Below are 18364 nucleotides of genomic sequence, written 5' to 3'. Positions count from 1 at the left end.
ATAAATACAAGTGCGATTTATACTTGGTTCTGTCTAAACCCCAGGTTCTTTCTCATAGTTGTAAAACATACCGTTTCCTTGTTAGTTATCAAATCGTGCTTAACCTAGTGCTTTGACCTACATCTACAGAGTCTCTGTCATCATGAAGACTTTTTGCATTTTCATTCAGACATACTGCTGCTTTTTTTTTTTTAAAGGAAAGTAAGTTGCTGTTCATTCCTTCAGAATCATCTGTTCTGTTTTTCAGTGTTCCAACATTCCAGAGCCTTCCTGAAGAGATCCTCAGTAAGCTTGCTGACGTCCTTGAAGAGGTAAATGTTTTTAATACTTGAAATTTTCCAATGGGACCTAGCCCTTCAGAGATGTGCAATGATCAGTTACAAACTGCAGGAAGACCTTTAAATATTTTAAAGCTCTGAGATGCTTTTATATTTGGCTTCAATAAAAAGTAGCTCAGCACGTCTGACATTTATACATAGTCAAAAATGTGCAAATCAACTCTAGAGGGAAAAAACTTTATTGTAGCAAATATAATGTCACTTTGACTTCCAAGAACAGGAGATAGCATATTTCTATCTCATTTCAGTCATCGTAAAGCAAAAGCGTAATAATTGCCGCTCTGAAGCTTCAGGTTAGCAAATTTACAACAGGAATTAGCAGTTGAGTATACATTTTATTAGCACATGAGTATATTTTACACACATCATAATATGCCTAACTGTGAAAGTGTCAGTTTTACTTCTCTTTGTCTGAACTTACAAAGCACAAAAAAGGCTGAAGCAGGGGACAGAGGAGGCTTGCGCTGCTGCATCTTGAGGATAAGGTCTCTGGAGCCCCTGTAGACACAGGGAAGGCAGAGTACCTGAGCACGCACGCAAGTGGGTGCTTGGAGGGCTGGTTTTCCATAGAAAACCTGTCTGGCGGCTTCTGTTTTCTTAATATAGATAGTATGGTCATCATTGAGTATGAGGATTGGGTTGAGGTATGAGAGGTTTGAGGACAGGGGAGGTGGTATGAGAAAAAACCGAAAGAGTGAATGGACTTGGAAAATAGTCTGGTTGGCCGGCATCATCCTGGCTGGCAGGCATCATTGAGGCCCCACGTTATGTTAGCAATCCCAAATCTAAGCTAAACAGTCCAGGGAGAGTTTAGTAAAAGCTCGTAGCATGGGAGAGATAAAACTCAATTCTGCTGGAACAGGTGGGAAGGAAGATTAGGAAGATTTTTCAGTGCTGAGGTGAGCTAGTGGACAAGTACTCCCATAGAGAGGGCATTGAGCAGTGTGACAAGGTCACCTGTGTTTGCTAATTGTCCCTTCTGGAAGTAAGGCTCCTACCCTGCGGCAGAGACTGGGAGATAGGGGCCCTATCTGCTTCTATGATTACATTTCTAAAGAGTAATTGCTGGCCTTTGAGAAAGACATTCCTGAGCAGTAAAACAGGCAAGGACTGGAAGAAGCTTTGCATCTTAAAGAGTCAGATTAAGCATTTACAGCTGCAAGCTTTCTAAAATAAATGCTCTAAGAAAATGGAAGACCAGGAACCTAGAGTCAGGAAGACGCCCCTCTCAAGTTTAGTCAAGTTGTGTTGTGTGTGCATGTTCTTTAGCCCCATTTGTTTGTCTCGATTCAGGCTCCAAGCAGACAGAGAATTGGATTTAACCAGGATGGTTATTTTGCCAAGAAAAGATAAGCAGTTGAGAGAGAGTTTAGGGAGTTGAGGGTGTTTAGGGAATTTGAAGAAAGGATTATAATGATTGACCTTGGAATTCAAACTGGGCAGGGAGGAGGGGAGTCTTGGAAGGAGCAAGGGCCAGTGAGAGATTGTAGGATCAATGGATTTTAGCTTCATGAAGAATTTTTGAAGTTGTGCTAAAATCGAGGTGAACTGGAAAGATACTGAAAATGTTTTTGTCTCCAGGTACTAACTATACCAGCAATTCTATAATCTGTATCATTTCAAAGGTTCATATACACAAAGTCTAAATGTGAGGCTTATCAGAGTGAATTTCCCTGTGATTTACTGGTCTCCCCCATCTTATATCTGAATACAAAGTAAAGGAGAAGTCACAATTGATTCCTACATTCAAGCATAAAAAATTCATGGAAAAACCACTGGCTGTATTTCTCTCGGAATGTGTTGATCATTGTACCTGAAACCTCTGTAAATGTAAAACTGCTTTTCTTGTTTTTTTGCTTTTTTGCTTTCCTTGTTGAGTACACTGAAGAAGTCTCCAATGACCTTTTCCTTTTTTTCTGTAAACAAAACAAACTAAAGTAAAAATTTACTTGTCCCAATCAAGTCCATTAAAAAAAGTGAAAAAGAAAAAGAAGCTGTGAAATCCTTTAATCCTTTTCTTTCTTTGCTATAAGGTTCTGTGTCATTCCATTCTCAGCTATGACCATTCTAGTTCTGACTCAATCATTTTCACTTCTTCCTCTCAAGTGAGCTTCTTCTCCTACGTCTCCTAGATCAATGTAGTTATCATGTGGAAGAAGGAAGTGTTGTTCACTGCTTTTAAACTGGTCTCTAATTTAGTGACGGTTTACCTCTTTAAATTGTAAGTTTCTTAAAATCAAGAACTATATTGGTATTTTTCTTTTCTACATTGGGTACCTATCAACAGTTGAGAAAAACACCACCAGTGTCTTCTACTTATTATGCTAACTCTATGCCAGGCTAAGAGCTTCTGTTTAATACCATTTGAGTTAAATATGTTTACTCTTCCCAATTTTCATTTTAGGAAAGTAAGGCTCAGGTAAAACAGCTAAGTAAGTGGGGAAGTATTTTCCCCCACCCAGCCTGACTCCAAAACCAGCACCTTTCAGTACTGTGCTATATGCATCTTGAAGATCTGTGGAATAAATAAACAACAACAAAAAATGCCCCCCCCTTCTTACAAATAAGCACTTCCTTCTGAAAATGTATACTTATCAGGATTTTTTTTTCCTCCCCCAGGAGATAAATAGGTAAAACGCAGAGACTTTTTAGGGCAGTGAAACTATTCTGTATGATACTATAAGAGTGGTACATGACACCACGCATTTGGCAAAACCCATAGACGTGTACAACACAAAAAGAGCACTCTTAATGTCAGCTGTGGGCTTTGATTAATAATAATGTTTCAGTGTTGGTTCATCAATTATATAAGATGTACCATACCAATGCAAGATGCTAATAATGGGGGAAACGGAGAGGTGAGGAGAAGGGAGTGTATGGGAACTCTCTGTACTTCCTGTTTGATTTTTCTGTAAACCTGAAATTTTAAATAGTATTCTATTAATAAGAAAAAATATAATAAAAGTCAAATCAGTTCTGTGCCATTGATACTATTGTTATATTTTTAGAAGAGAAAACTGGAACTTAGGAAAGTTAAGTAACTTGTTCAAGGTCACATGGCTAACAAATTGTGGAAGCAGGGTGGAAGAGTATCAGCAAGACTCAAACTCAGGCATTACAACAATATAGAGATCTAGAAATAGGCATAAAGTGTGTGTATGTGTGTGTGTGTGTGTGTAAAATAATGCTTTAAAAAAAATCCTCCCCGGAACAGATAGATGTTACTGGCCTGGGATTGGGACACAGAGGGATTCCTCACTCATAGTGAGAGGGCAGGGGTGAATATAAAGATGTAATCTGAGGGCCACTCATCATAGAATCACGAGTTCCAGCTGCGCTGGATGAAGGGAAGCCCAGGGCCAGGTTGGTTTGTAGCTGTAGGGCCTGACTTTCCTGCTGGTTGCATCTGCCTGGGAAGCTGGGCAAAGGCAAGGGGTCCAGAGGCTGGATGCAGACCTTGTGAGGTGCATGGAGCACAGAGAGATGAGCTAGAGCGGTCATGTGCCAGTTAGCAATTCCATCTGCTTTTGTAAAGACAGGGCACTGCCAACGCGGAGGAACCCAGTGAAGGTGGGCTAAAGGTGGCGACACACTGTGCAGGGCTGTGGCTGAGACAGGTGCTGCACTGCAGGAAACCCTGAAAGCCTTTAGGCTACTGACTAGGACCAGAGGCTGGCTGCGTAGACCCACAGTCAGGTGGGGGCCGAGATGTCCCATAGGAGCTGTCTGACCTGCTTCCAAATTGCCCACTCTTTGGGTCCCTGGGAAAGCAGCTGCTGAGCCCACAGATTGCCAGGTTGTAAGTGCTTGAGGTCTGAACATCTGTTTGACTCTGCCAGCTGCCATGAGGGTGCCTGGCTGTTTGTGTCCTCCAGGGTCCCCTGGATGCTGAGAAAGTGAGCTTCTGTGCTAATAGGCAGGCTCTGCTAGTTTGCAGCAGATGTTAGAGTGATCCATTCACTCCATTTTTTCTCCTCATGCAAAACTTTTCTATGTTGCTGGGAAAGATGCTGCTGCTTTTCCTGTGGGAACAAAAGCTTCTCCTGCACCATCAGCATGGCCTCCTCTAATGACATTCTGTTTTCCATCTCCTTGTTCTTCCTTCTTTCTTGACCTTCCTTTATCTGTTTCATCATCTTCATCATACCTCCCTCTTCCTGCCACATGCACTCTCACTCCATTATGGAGTGCCGGTGCAGCACCCTGGCCTTGGCATTGAAAGTTTGGGACAGTCCAGGAGCACGGGTATAACGCTACTGGGGGCGCCTGCACCATGAACACCAGGTTCTGTCACTGTTGGTGAGACCTTGGACTGGGCCCACCTTCTCTTTTATTTCTCGACAGTCTCCTGAGTGCCTTAGCTGCTGCATCACAGCCAATAACAGGAATGAATGATAGATGATAGACAGATAGATAGATAGATAGATAGATAGATAGATAGATAGATAGATAGAAAGATAGATAGATAAATAGTTAGATAAATAAATAGTTAAATAGATAATGCATACATAGACACATAAGATCACCATCTCTAGCCTGTAGTTGAAAAACCAAGTACAACAGAAGACATGTGCACCGTAAAGCTGTTGACTGGGGGATTGCCAAAGACAAGTGCTAAATTTTAAGTGTAGGAAATTTGGAAGATGGCTGCTAGAAACATTTATCTCTGCATTAAATAAGTGGTAATTGACAACATTTCAAAACTCTCTGCCCAGAGAAGTTATTTGGAAACTCAGAATCCTTGATTTACAAGATTTTTCCTCTTTAGAATATTTGTCCAAAGGTTTGGTCTTTGTTTGATCTCCCTGAGGTGCATAAAGGAGACAAGAGGGATGATAGAAGTACATAAATCTTATTCCTTCCCTATGACCTTCGAGCCCTTGGCTCCTACAGCTTTTTTGTCTTCCACCTTGATTTTGGGCGTTTTGAGGATCCTTTACCAGAAACTTCAGTAATATATTTTCAGAGAGCAGCCATGGCTGCTTGTATTTCAGAATGCATGCCCCTCATCCTTGACATATTTGTATCCCATTTGTGGCAATAGCATCCAAACGTGAAGCCCAACAAGTTGTGTTTCATTCACTGCATCGCTCACGTACCACACATCTATTGAAAAACTCCTCAGAATATTCATTCAAAAAATATTTATTGGTTACGTAGTAAGCACCAGGTATAACTCTTGTGCAAACCCTTTCCCTGCTGGACATTGGGACAGAAGCTGAGACACATCCTACCTTAAGGTACTTACAGGAATTTGGAAAACAGGCAAGTTCCAAGCAACATAGGAGCGAGCATATGGCTTTGAAGTATAAACTGCACAAAGGAATTAAGGAGAAAACAAACAGGAATGGGATAAAGTAGAATTTGTCAGGGATAAGCTCCTAAAAAAAACAAAAAAGACTTGGTGTTTTTAATAAAAACATGTTTGGGAAAGGAAAGGAGAGTTATAAAAGCCTACTGCTCTTATGCCTACAATAATTAATAATTCCTTGAAATGTAAACTGATTTGTACAACATCAAACACAGTAAAGAAAAAGGCAGAATGATGTTACAGTGAAGGTCTCTCTATAAGACAATCCTTGTTACCTTTATTAGAATAATAATTCTACCCTGACTGGTGTGGTTCTTTTGGTTGTTCCACAAAGGAAAGGAGCACTGGTTCAATTCCAGGTCAGAGCACAGGCCTGGGTTGTGGGTTCGGTCCCCGGCTGGGGCACATATGAAAGGCAACCGATCAATGTTTCTCTCACATATTGATGTTTTGCTCCGTCTCATTTTCCTCTTCCTCTCTCTCTTGAAATATATATGTATAATAAAATCATAATTCTTAGATATTAATAATAAAAGAGAATGGTGGCTCTTCCTAAAGAGCTCAGAGAAGCTCACTTGCTGGCTCATAACAATTAAGGGAACATACAGGATATGTGATAAACAGAATACTCTCTCACACAGCTGCAATCTCACTAAAGCCTTGGCAGGTCACAGTTCCCTCCTCATTAATATTGACTGACACTTGAAGGACGATGAACGTTCAAGCCTGAAATACTGCCTTCCCTGGTTCGGAGCCTTATCTGCCAGGAAACAGTCTTGTAGCCACTGCCCCAAGAAACTGTATGATCCCTTCTCTGCAGGGTGGAAGGCTGCCTTGCGATGAATTTCCGGGAGGACTTGGAGTCAGACTGTGTGGGGAGATGTGGAACTGAGTGCCCACATTACCCCCTGCTTCAAGCTGTGTGATGTCTCTTTCCAGCACAGAAAAGCTTTGTGTTTCGTAATTAAATCTGCAAGCCCAACTGGTTTTATTAACTTTAGCTTCTTACGTGTGTGCTGTAAGCACAAGTAGGCTTCTATTCTTCATCAATTTGTGTCTTAGATGCCTCCTGTGCACAAGCTCCTGAACTTGGGTTTTTGGCAGCTACAAAGATGGCTCAAATTAAAAAAAAAAGCGGGGGGGAAGTCTTCAGCCATGCTTTCTTTTAATCAGAGCAGTTTTTCTGGTTCAGACAAGGTGTTTATCACTGTGCTCTGTGAAAGGAATTCAGGTCTCATCATGATTGGCTCCTATACCATCAAATGGCATTTTGCAAATGGGATCTCACATGTGTGCTGAAGGCAGGCCACTAATTTATAGTTTCATGCAAATTCACTGCTTGTTTCCAAACCCCATAAACAACGGCAAATTTTAAGTACCAAGCAGGTTTATAAATTCTTCTGTAGCAACCATTTCAAGCACTTTCCACGAATATTTTCTAGAAAGCTGATCTATTACAGATTGGTTTCATCTTTGCAAAATGCATACATTTTAATGAATTACAGGCAGCGTAGAGCAAAGCATACATATTCTGATGATCAAATACCTAGAAAGACCATGTTTTGGAGCTTGCAGATACTGTAGCATAAAATGGATTCCTGTCATAAATTAAAATCCTGACTGGGAAAACACTCTCAGAAAAAAAAAAAAAAAAAAGACAAGTAAACATTTTCAGAAGGAAACGCCTATTTGTAAGAAAGAATGGAGTGGAGCGTGAAAAGTAATATTTTTTGTCTTTTATTCCACACATTTTCAAAATGCAATACATTAGTCAAATCCAAATAAGGATCCTTGTCTGAAGAAGAAGGAGAAAAGGAAAGAAGGGACAAAAGAATGAATTGGCCTGTGTTCATAAAAAGGTGTCAGTGTTATGATGGATAAAGAAAGGTTGAAGAATTGTTTCAGGTTAAAGAAGACTAAAGAAACATGGCAACTAAATAGTCCTCATATTTTGATGACTTCGAATTAGGTATTTCTCTCCCCCCACATCAAAGACTAGGGAAAGCTGTAGTTGGGTATTTTCTCAGCCAGTTGATTAATCTTTGGTAAAAACCCCTTTTAGGCTCTAGAAAAATAGTTTCCCTTGAGGGCAGGCCTTGTTAAAGAGAACAGAGAGCTTTGAATACAGTTCACAATGATTACTTTTCCTCTTATCCTGAGAGAAGCGCGGGGCAATTTTCTCCTATCTTCAGGCAAGAACCTCTTCGAGTTCCTGAGGGTAAAACTCATAGAAATGTAGGGAATTCCTCCCCCTGCAAGACAGGGCCTCCTGGGAGTTTTTCCTCTCATGCCAGACCACGCTGAGCACCTAGCGAGGCATCAATGACAGTGTAAAGTGTTCCTTTCTGGAGTGGATCCAGCTGGGGCCTTATGCTCCAGTTGGCGACCTGTGAATCTCTATATCCCTGTCTGTTCCTTCAGTTTTCATCACAGCAGTTTGCCCCGTGACCTCACTTTTTGGATCGATCTAAGAAAAGTTATAATTTTTCGTTCAGTTTTTTTTTTTGTGCATGTATGTGAAGATAAGAATGGTGATTTCCAAGCATGTTAAGTGTGATGTCCACATAAAGCACTCAGCACAAAGCATGACACAAAATGATAATATATTGTTAGCTGTTACTATTATTTATTAACTCCATCAAAAATGGTCTCTAATAATTTAATAACATGATATAATAGGTATCACAGAAGTCACTACATCTCTCTGAGCATATTAAAAAAAGCATTTTTGTGCCAATTAAAAGGCTCAGGGAAGAAATTTACTGTGATCAGAGGTCTGCAGCACTCAGAATTACAGGATGACATGGGCAAAAGGGACAAATCTGAATTGAAAGCTGGGCCAGACTCTGTGGCAAGAGGAGACGAACCTGAAGGAAAATAGCAGAGATTTAAGCTCAAAGGAGTATGAGTTTGAGAATAGAAAAGGTAATGAAGAGGATAATAGCCTCTTTCAGTGTCTGACCCATAGGAGAATTGATGTAGTGAGCTTTGTCCTTTGTATTCAAAGGTGGGGCTTATGATGGGAATTGCTATTTGTGCCAAAAGATGCTGTTGAAGAGTTTATTCCAAGAAGGCCTGCCCCTCGTTTCCGAACTGTCGCCAATGTTTAGAGCAAAGCTAGCACGGATGTGTGGCTTGCCCAACCTCGATGCTCACACAGAGCCTCCACATCCCTGATGGCTGGTGAATTCCCAGTGTTTCAGAATTGCCACAGTGTTTACAAGGCACCAACAAACAGTTCTTCTGTTCTGCCTTGTGGTCATATCAATTCATCATAGACTGATTGCTTAGAGCCTAGTTTCCCCTGAATATTTCTTGCCTAACATCCGGGCATAATAGTTAGTGGGTGTCCCCCCACCACCCTGAGTATCACTTCCAGGGGCTTTTCTGGCTTTCAAGATCTCATGATCACCAATCTTGCCTTAGTTTTTGTGTGTTAAGATTGATGTGTACTTCTATCTGATGATATCACTTCAGAATATCCATTTTACATGTATAAACTAGAAACATCATTTTAGCAACTCTAAAACCTCAGAAGGTTAGACCCTAACTGTACCATGGATTTCCAATCAGTGCTACACCTTTACTCCAGTATTTGTTTCCTAAAGAGATTTGATTATAAGACTCGCTTGGGGAAGTTGCTTAAAATACAGATTTCTGGACACCACCTCAGAACTACTGAAATAGATCTAAAGGAGGAATCTGGAAACCTATATTTTATTTTATTTAAAAAATCTATTTTTATTGTGGTAAAATACAAATAACATACAATTTATCACTTTTTAAACAATTATTTGTTTATATTTGAAATAGCCTATGAAATTGTATTTCTTTCCTTTTTAATATTCTATTTATTTGTTTTTAGAAAGAGGGAAGGGAGAGGGAAAGAGAGGGAAAGAAACATCAGTGTGTGGTTGCTTCTTGTGCACCCCCAATGGGGACCTGGCTCACAACCCAGGCATGTGCCCTGACTGGGAATTGAACCAGCTACCCATTGGTACACAAGCCGGTGCTCAATCCACCGAGCCACACCAGCCAGGGAAAAATTTACTATTTTAACCACTTTCAAATGTGCAATGAAGTGGCATCAAGTACATTCACAGTGTTTTGCAGCCATCAGCACCATTCATTTCCAAAACATTTTCATTACCTCAAACAGGAACTCTATATCAGTTAAATGATCACTCCCACTCCATTCTTACCTCTGCCTCTGGTAACCTTTATTCCATTTTCTATCTCTTTGAGTTTTCCTAGTCTAGTTACCTCATATAACTAGAATCACACTTTTGTGACTGGCTTATTTTATTTAGCATAAAGCCATTAAGATTCATCCATGTTGTAACATGTGACTGAATTTCATACGCTTTTGCAGCTGAGTATATCAGAATTTTATTCCATTTCATGGCTGAATAATGTCCCAGTCTGTGATATACCCTATTCTGTTTATCCATTTCTTTTGGGTTCCCAGACTCAATCCAATCCATGCAGAGGGGGTTTCCCATGCCACCAGTTCTTGAGATGCCAGTTAGATAGATTCTGACACTATGAAACTGGAGATGGCATCAGATCCCAGAGGTTAAAGGTTCAGTCCTACGCAACTGCCCACTGCCCCCTTTATTCCCACCCACTTCAGATGCCAGCCAAAATCCCAGGTTGTCACTTGCACTTATGACTGATGGGCTATACTTGGAGATTCCCACAACCCCCTCCTTGGACTTCTGATTTCAGTTACAAGTTCAGGTTTTTACCTGTACTTCTGACTGATTTGCTATAAATCAGAGTTTCCCTCAAGTCCCTTCTCAGATTCTGTTAATTTGCTATAACAAGTCACAGAACTTGGAGAAATGTTCTGCTCACTAGCAGTGAAACCTAGTGGAAACCTGTATTTTTAAATAGCAATTGTACCATTGCAGGTCAGGTAACAAATCGGCAGCAGAAACAACATACACATGCATATACACGCACAGTCACACACACACATGTGCATACACATTCATTTACATGCTCTGGATTCCCAACTTTTTTAATTAAGGAAACAGAACCTCATGGAATTGGGGTGGCTAAAACCAGCCAGAAGAGACAGCCTATCTCTGCAGCCTTTCCCATGTCTACTCCTCCTTTGGATACACAGCTGCTGGTGACAGTTGAGACAGTTGGGAACCTGCTAGTGTTGAAGAAGTGACACAGGCTCATGTTCCTGTCCTTGTACAATCTGGCTTCTATTACAGTTCGAGAAGGTGTCACCTTACAATTTTAGCATTTCCACTGAAGACAGGGATCAGCAAACTGCCCACTATCTATTTTTGTATGGCCCATGAGCAAAGACTAGTTTTTGTATTGTTAAGTGGCTAAAAAACATCAGAAGAGGAACAACACTAAATACCATATGAAAAGTATGGAAAAGTCAAATGTAAGTTTTACTGAAAGCCAGCTGCTCTTGCTTCTTACTGTCTGAGACTGCTTTTGTGCTGCAGTAAGTACTAAGTAGTCACAATAGAGAACATGTGGCCCAAAAGCCTGGTATACTCACAGTGTGGACTGCTCCAGAAAAAAATCCCACAACCCCTGATTTAACGGAATGTTGGCTGGTATTGTGCTCTCCTGGTCTGTGAACCAAACACAGCATCAGCAAGGTGTACTCTTACCTGCAAGAAGTGGGGTCAGTCCCAGGTGGTCCTGATCACGCTCCTGCTGGCTACTGTCCAGGGTTCTGGAAACAGTTTCCCACATTTGTCCCGAATCTGATTGTATATTCTCTGACCTGGACATTCTGATACTGAGTTTGGCAAAACAGGGTCACAATCCATCCCCTCCCCCCACCCCTGCCAACATTCTGAGTGATTCACGTGGTCTGGAGAATTTAGGAAACGCCTACCAATTTCAGCGTTGTTATTTTGTAGATGAAATGATGGACTTGCCAAGAAGTTAAGTCATTTGCTAAAGGTGTTCATAGCTGATTTTGAAGCAATAGACAAAACAGTTCTCTGGTCTCCTTTCTGGTCGTTACCTCAGATGCCTTAAGACAATGACTAGTAGACAGTGGTTTTCTAGGCATACAAGTTCCTGACAACATTGAGGAAACAGATCTCATTTTTCAAGTGCAAATTGATGAGAAACTTCCCTTATTGAACTGGAAAGGGTTGTTTCACGTGGAAATAAGGAGGCCTCCTGGAGCTCCTGTCATTAAATTTACTGTCAGTTTTTTAAAAAGCTTAAGGGCCAGAAAGCTTAAGGTGGGAGAGAAAAAAAAGTCAATAAAGAACAATTGGGGTACACTCTGACTGACATTTGAATTTGTAATCTTCCTTCCCAATTAACATTAAAGCTTTTCCTATTTGGTGAAAAAGATATGTGACTGAACTCTCACTTCTAAAGACATTTCTTAACAGCTGCTCACCATCCTAAGATGAATATCAGTAATTAGAACTATTATCGTTTTCTCTTATCATTATGACTACTGTTATTAATCCTCAGCACCCAAAGCCATGATGCTAATACTGGCATACCAAACTATGAAACTTAACTACCATTCCCTGCTCTAGAAAAAAAAGCTAATTTGTAAGAACAAAGTAGCTATTAAGAGAAGGACTTTGTGACTGTTTAATGTGTTGATAATTTGGAATCATCAGCTAAAAGAATTCTAGAGAGAGACCCCTGAACTCATTTTGCTTTTAAAATGATTTAAAGGGTCATCTGATTTGTTCCAAAGCATTTTAGGTCACACATTGTGGACCTTGTTCTCTCCAATTTGACTTCCTCACTGAATTTTCACACGGCTAATATTGCTGGTTCAAAACACTTAGGGATACCTCTGGCATTGTTACTACTGACCTGAAATAAGAGAGTCAGTGGAAATAGGGTTTTTAAAAAATGTATCTTTATTTTTTAAAGACTTTATTTATTTTTAGATAGAGGGGAAGGGAGGAAGAAAGAGAGGGAGAGCAACATCAATGTGTGGTTGCCTCTTGCATGCTCCCTACCGGGGACCTGGCCTGCAACCCAGGCTTATTCCCTAGGCTGGGAATTGAACTGGTGACCCTTTGGTTCACAGGCCGGCATTCAGTCCACTGAGTCACACCAGCCAGGGTAGAAATAAAGTTTTAACATTTTTCAAATAGTAAATCTGTTCTTAGAAAGAGCCTTCACAATTGTATGTTGCCGTCTAAAATGCATGCTTCACTATTAATGCATTTGATCCATTGTTTTGAAATTGCAGAGAGGGAGTGTTGCCCTAGGTCATTCATCTTTTACTTTAGTTTGATATTCAAGGAGAGTAATTAAACTGTGCCTGCCAAGCTCAGTGATAAACTGTGCCTCAAAACCAGATAAAAACAATAATAGCATAGTTGTAATTGTAGTGTATAAATCAAAAAGACTAAAGAGAGAAGTCAAAGATGATTTGCCCACCAATTGCTAAACATTTATCAGTGAATCAAGAACGGGCTACATCAATAACCATAAGGCAAAGCCCTCAGGTTTAACATTACATTAACTTGTTTCTAACTAGAAAGATACTGAAAAGAAAGGATCTCTTCCCACCCCAACTATGTCATCTATTTCCTAGCATTACCTGGCTGAGATTTGAATTCTGAAGTAAGTGTGGAAACAGAACAAAGAACGATCTCCAAAACTATTTCCAAAGTAAAATATGCCTGTGAGAAACAGCCATCCTATGTCCTCCTCTTGGACAATGCTAACACACTGAAACCTAATAATATCTTTTGAATTTTGTTGCACCATTTCCCAAGCTTGACCGAGGGACATTTTTGGGACAGGTAATTTTTACTTTTTACTTATGCACATTCCACAGAAACCATGTAACAGACTGTGGGCGATGCTGGTCTAGGCATGAAGCTTCTTGTAGCAAAGTTGGCTGGAGTGGCAAGGGGTTGCGATAAAATTTGGTGGCTGCAGCACAGCAGCAGGAGTCCTGGAAGGGAAGGAAGTGCTGAGGTCCCCTGTGCCAGCATCTCTAGAGGCCTGGAGTTCATCGTGGTGTGTGCCGTGGGCGCACTTTGGGGAGCAGGAAAGGTGCCCTATGATCCCCAGCTGGGTGTTCCGCCTCCCTGCCTCAACAAGGGAGTTCTGAGAGATGAATTTTCTTTTTTTCAATGAGTAAGGGTATTTTTTTCTGGCTATCTGTTGGATGGCATTTCTGTATGTCGATGTAAAAATATCCAAAGCTTTAGAGAATTTTTATAAGAGTTTATTTGAGCCAAACTGATGACAATAGCTAGGCAGCAAAATCTCTAAGGCTCCTTCGAGGGTGGTTATGCCTCCCCGGGTTCTGAAAAAGAGGATTACTCTGGCTTTTCAAATATGTGTTAACACAAGAAAAACAATGGACAGGGCTTGCTTAAGGCAAAGATAAATGTTTTACTAAAAAAGTTATATGCCTGGGGAGAGACTATCCACCATAACCTGCCCAGTTAGAGATTTATGATCAGATCACCCAGTGAGGTTACTTTGGGTTAGATTTATTATAGCTCCCCTTTTTCATCCACATGTACATTTTCTAAATTTATTTTCAGATTACACAAATCCTCTATAATTAAGTTGGAATCCATCATTTTGGGTATGGAAGTAACGATGCATTCCTGAATTTTAATAATGATTATATATGTTTACAAAGTATGTTATAAACAAAGATGCTTTAAATGCTTGTAACCACTGTTGGCTCATTATGAGTCTATGACAATATAAGAAAAAACAATATAGATAGTTTTTTGATATCAAAATTTAATTTAAAAGAATAGCTTCTATTATGATATTGAATTTTCAATGTTTAAATAAGCTTTCTTTTATTAAAAAAATGAAGGACATCATTTTAATTTAGTTTTTATTTGTTTTCAAATAATTTTGCTTGAAAATATGCTGTTCCCTGAGTTTTCTTTTATAGTTATGAAAATGTTAGAGTTGCTAGTCTTAGTAAGAGTTAATATATTTTCAAGTTTCTTCCCTCATGTCTCCCCTACCCTCCAGCCAGTAGCAAGTATGAGATTTATTGAGCTAGTTACCCCTCTTATTACAAATGTCTTTCTCTATCCCTTTCCTAACATCAGCATATATTTGTGTGCTAAAGTACAATAGTATTGTGAATGTAAAGTAGGTTTGTCCTCTGTGAAGTTCACTGGCCTTTTATGAAATTGAGTATTTATTCATGGTGTCTCTGGCACATCTGTCTGACATAGAACTAATTGTCCTGAATGGAACCTTATTTCACAATGTTATTACCCTGAAATTGATGAACCAGGGATCAAAGTAACATCTCAAAATTATAATAACCTTTGTAATAGGAAAGTTATAAGATAATAAGTAAAATGCTAGATAAGAGGGAAGGTCTAGAAGTGATCTAGGTCAACCCTTTCATGTTACGAATGAGGAAATAAGATTTAATGTGATAAATATATACAATTTTCTTGATATCAGATATTGAATCTCTACCGAATAAAAAGCATTTCCATTATTTCTTTGTTTTAAAAAATATTTATTTATTTATTTTTAGAGAGAGGAGAAGGGAGGGAGAAAGAAGGGGAGAAACTTCAGTGTGTGGCTGCCTCTTGCGCACCCCCGACTGGGGAACTGGCCCACAACCCAGGCATGTGCCCTGGCTGGGAATTGAACCAGTGACCCTTTGGTTTGCAGGCCAGCACTCAATCCACTGAGTGACACCAGCCAGGTCTCTGTTATTTCTTATAGGAAAGAGAAGACTTCCATTGTATTAGGATAGGTTAATTCAATAGAAAACAATATTCATCAATGTGGAAGTTTGGGAAGAATCATGGGTTTTATTTTGCTCATTCCACTCTGGTATGTGATCAACCATAGTAAATAAATGCTTATAAGGGGAGATATAGTGATATAATAAAATTCACATTTATGAAATACACTGTTAGAATTTTTCTTATTTAAATATTTATGAGATAATCTCATATAAATTTTCAATCCAAATAATATATAAAATCTGTCTTCAAATTTTGTATTAAAAAAGGGGGAAATATTACTACCATCCATGGTTGATATGTTTGAAAATCCCAGTGGTATTTTTGGTTTTTCTCTGTAGCAAGCAATTCTCTGTTGAGTAATGTAGAAACTTAACCTGAGTGCTCCTAATTACAAAGGATAATTTTTGTTAATGTAACATTATAATTCACTTTTTGAGATAAATGCTCAGTTACATTCCTCACCTTGGAAATTTCTCATTTAAAATATTGAGTATCATTTTCTCTTTTCTGAGTTAGTTTTGTGTTGATTTTTTTAATTGAGGGTAATGTTTTTCTCTAATTCATTTCAATGAAATTGTTTCTATAATTCTAAAAATACCCAGAATATACTATGCTGTCTGAAAAAGCAATAAAAGAACAATATTTGAGAAAATAGTTCATTATTGCCTCAGATATTTGTCCTTTAGTAATAACAATAGCTGCCGTTTATTAAATATTCATTATGTGTCAGGCAGCAAGGGCTTTATTTAGGTTCATTTATCGAATCCTTAGACAAGTCTATGTATGAGGGGTATTAAGCCTATTTTGTGTATAAAGAAATTTGGCCAAGAACAGCCAGCTAAGGTGAATATGGAAGATTTTAATCTAGGTCTGCCGTATACCCAAAGGTCAGGTCTTTAATATCTATGCTCCATTGCCCTGGCCTCTTTGTGGATGGGCAGAGGGGAGGCTTTACTGTGGACCAGTTGGAGCTTCGCTATTCCCCTGGGACAAGGCTCAGCCCCGGTGGGCATGTAGCCAGAGCTGGTGATGCCAGCTGCTTATTAAACATTGAATTGTGGGAAACTTTCTATAATCTTAAAAAAATTTTTTTTCAATGAGAAGCTTTTAAGTATCTCTATTAACTGCAGCCCGGGAATTTGACAATCATGCTTCCTTTGCGCTGGAAAAAGGAGGTCAGGTGAGAGGTCAGCAGCAAAGAGGGAAAAAATATATATTCTTTTCATAATCAGTCCCTGAATTTTTCTGGAACAGTTGATATTCTTGTCAGTCTGGGCTACATGCCTATTTTCTTTTCTTCTTTTTTAAAGCTCTAGTCTAGACGTGCAGATACAACCCAAAGGGTTTAGGTAATAGGCTCTAGTGTGATGATGGCCATGTTTTCAAAGCACAGGTGTAAGGCTGTGTGCCTGGACTAGCATGGTGCCTCCTAGTACAATCCCACCTTACATTGATTCAGTATTTTGCACTTTACTACAAGGGGAAGCAAAGCAGATGCCTCTGAGCATAAGTGGTTGAAGCTAGCAGGGCAGTAACCGTGGCAGAGCAGAGGGCTCATGCCCATTCTTAGGTGGCAGCTGCCTCCACTCTGCCAGTTCTTTCTGTGCAGAGATGAAGGGCTTTCACTGCACCTGTTCTGATTTTTTTTTAAGAGCTGAAAAAAAATGCAAATATTTATGTAAAATCTCCTAATGCTAGCTCTTAAATTTTATCAAAGAGTTGTATTTTTTTAATCCATAGTGAGCAGGTCAAAGGAAATAAATCTTTAGTATGGGTTTCAATATGAGTATCCTCTAATTTTCAAAACAATTTGAACATTATTTTGTAATTGAGCCATCCAGAAAAGCTGTGGTATATGTAGAACACATACCATTCTTATCTTTCCATTGAAGAAACTGAGGCACACATGGTCACAATGTGTAACTGTCTAAGCTTGGACTAAAACTCTCCAGAACTAACCTGCCTGAGTTTAAATTTACATTCAAAGTGATGCTGAGCAAGTTATACAACCTTTGTGCACTGTATGTTTCTATAATAGATACCAATAATTTTGATGTTATTAGGTTACTATGAGGATTAAATAAGGTAATTAGAATATATCTGGCATAAAATTTTACCCGCTTAGTAATGTTTATCTGCTTTAACAATAATAACAATAGTTCACATTACATCAGTACAGCAGTAAAGAGGAGACTTACCGGAATCACAATTTGTAAACAAGAGTTTCAGCAATGAAACGGTACAAATATAGGTAATACCAAGTTGTCTTGTCTTTAACTATTATATTCTTCCATCTGTCATAGGAGAAAAAAATGAGTAAAGCTAGAATTATAGTGTTTTTTTAAGACCAAAATGTGATTGTTATCGGTTTAAAAATAGATTTTTTGCTTGTGTAAACAGACAGGCACAATCAAAGGAAAGGGCCAAAAGCCTTCATAATTCTTCAAAGATCTTCTAATTATATGGGATGTGCTTATTCCTAGTATATAAGCTTATGACATAGTAGAAACAACCCATTTTGTCTGAATTGTTAGAGAGTGTTTAGATGAGAGCTCTCATTTTGTGTTTGGGTTTTCTCTGGGGAGCTCAGAAGTATAAGCACTTTGTGGGAAGATTTCCGTAATGATTCACTGAAATTCAAAGAGAAATAATTATTTAGCAGGTCAGTTAGTTTGAGTGCCTTCTCTTAAAATTTAACTTCTTAGCTTAGAGTTGGAAAAGACTTGAATGTTAATAAAATTACAGAAATGAAAATACGGTACTGTCAGTACTGGCTAAGTGATGTATATAATGTTCATAATATCATTTCTAGGTTTTCCAGGCCACTTGATAGGATCTCATTTACAAGATAAAATAGGTCTTCATATCCAAGCTCAGAGAGGTGTACATTTCACACAATTTTATTGTGGCCATAGTCTGTGCACCATGAGCTCATAAGAGGAGAGGCATAAAATAATCCCATGAAATAAAGAATAAATTAATATGCATCT

At 39.1% G+C, this 18364-nt stretch overlaps 1 protein-coding gene and 1 pseudogene across 2 annotated transcripts in view; one reads left to right on the top strand and one right to left on the bottom strand.

The window, feature by feature from the left end:
- PRKG1 (protein kinase cGMP-dependent 1) overlaps positions 1 to 18364 on the top strand; it is a 1177478-nt gene that overhangs the window by 856115 nt on the left and 302999 nt on the right. For both annotated transcript variants that reach the window (XM_054572784.1, XM_054572783.1), the window contains exon 5: positions 248 to 311. In XM_054572784.1, the coding sequence (XP_054428759.1) occupies positions 248 to 311 (64 nt within the window). The remainder of the gene's footprint in view (positions 1 to 247; positions 312 to 18364) is intronic.
- On the bottom strand, positions 3598 to 11418 carry LOC129069718 (G protein pathway suppressor 2-like; annotated as a pseudogene).

This window comes from Pteronotus mesoamericanus, unplaced genomic scaffold (assembly GCF_021234165.1).
Source record: "Pteronotus mesoamericanus isolate MK-2021 breed Mesoamerican mustached bat unplaced genomic scaffold, CSHL_Meso_final contig_24, whole genome shotgun sequence".
NCBI lineage: Eukaryota > Metazoa > Chordata > Mammalia > Chiroptera > Mormoopidae > Pteronotus > Pteronotus mesoamericanus.
This window is presented reverse-complemented; position numbering and strand designations above follow the sequence as displayed.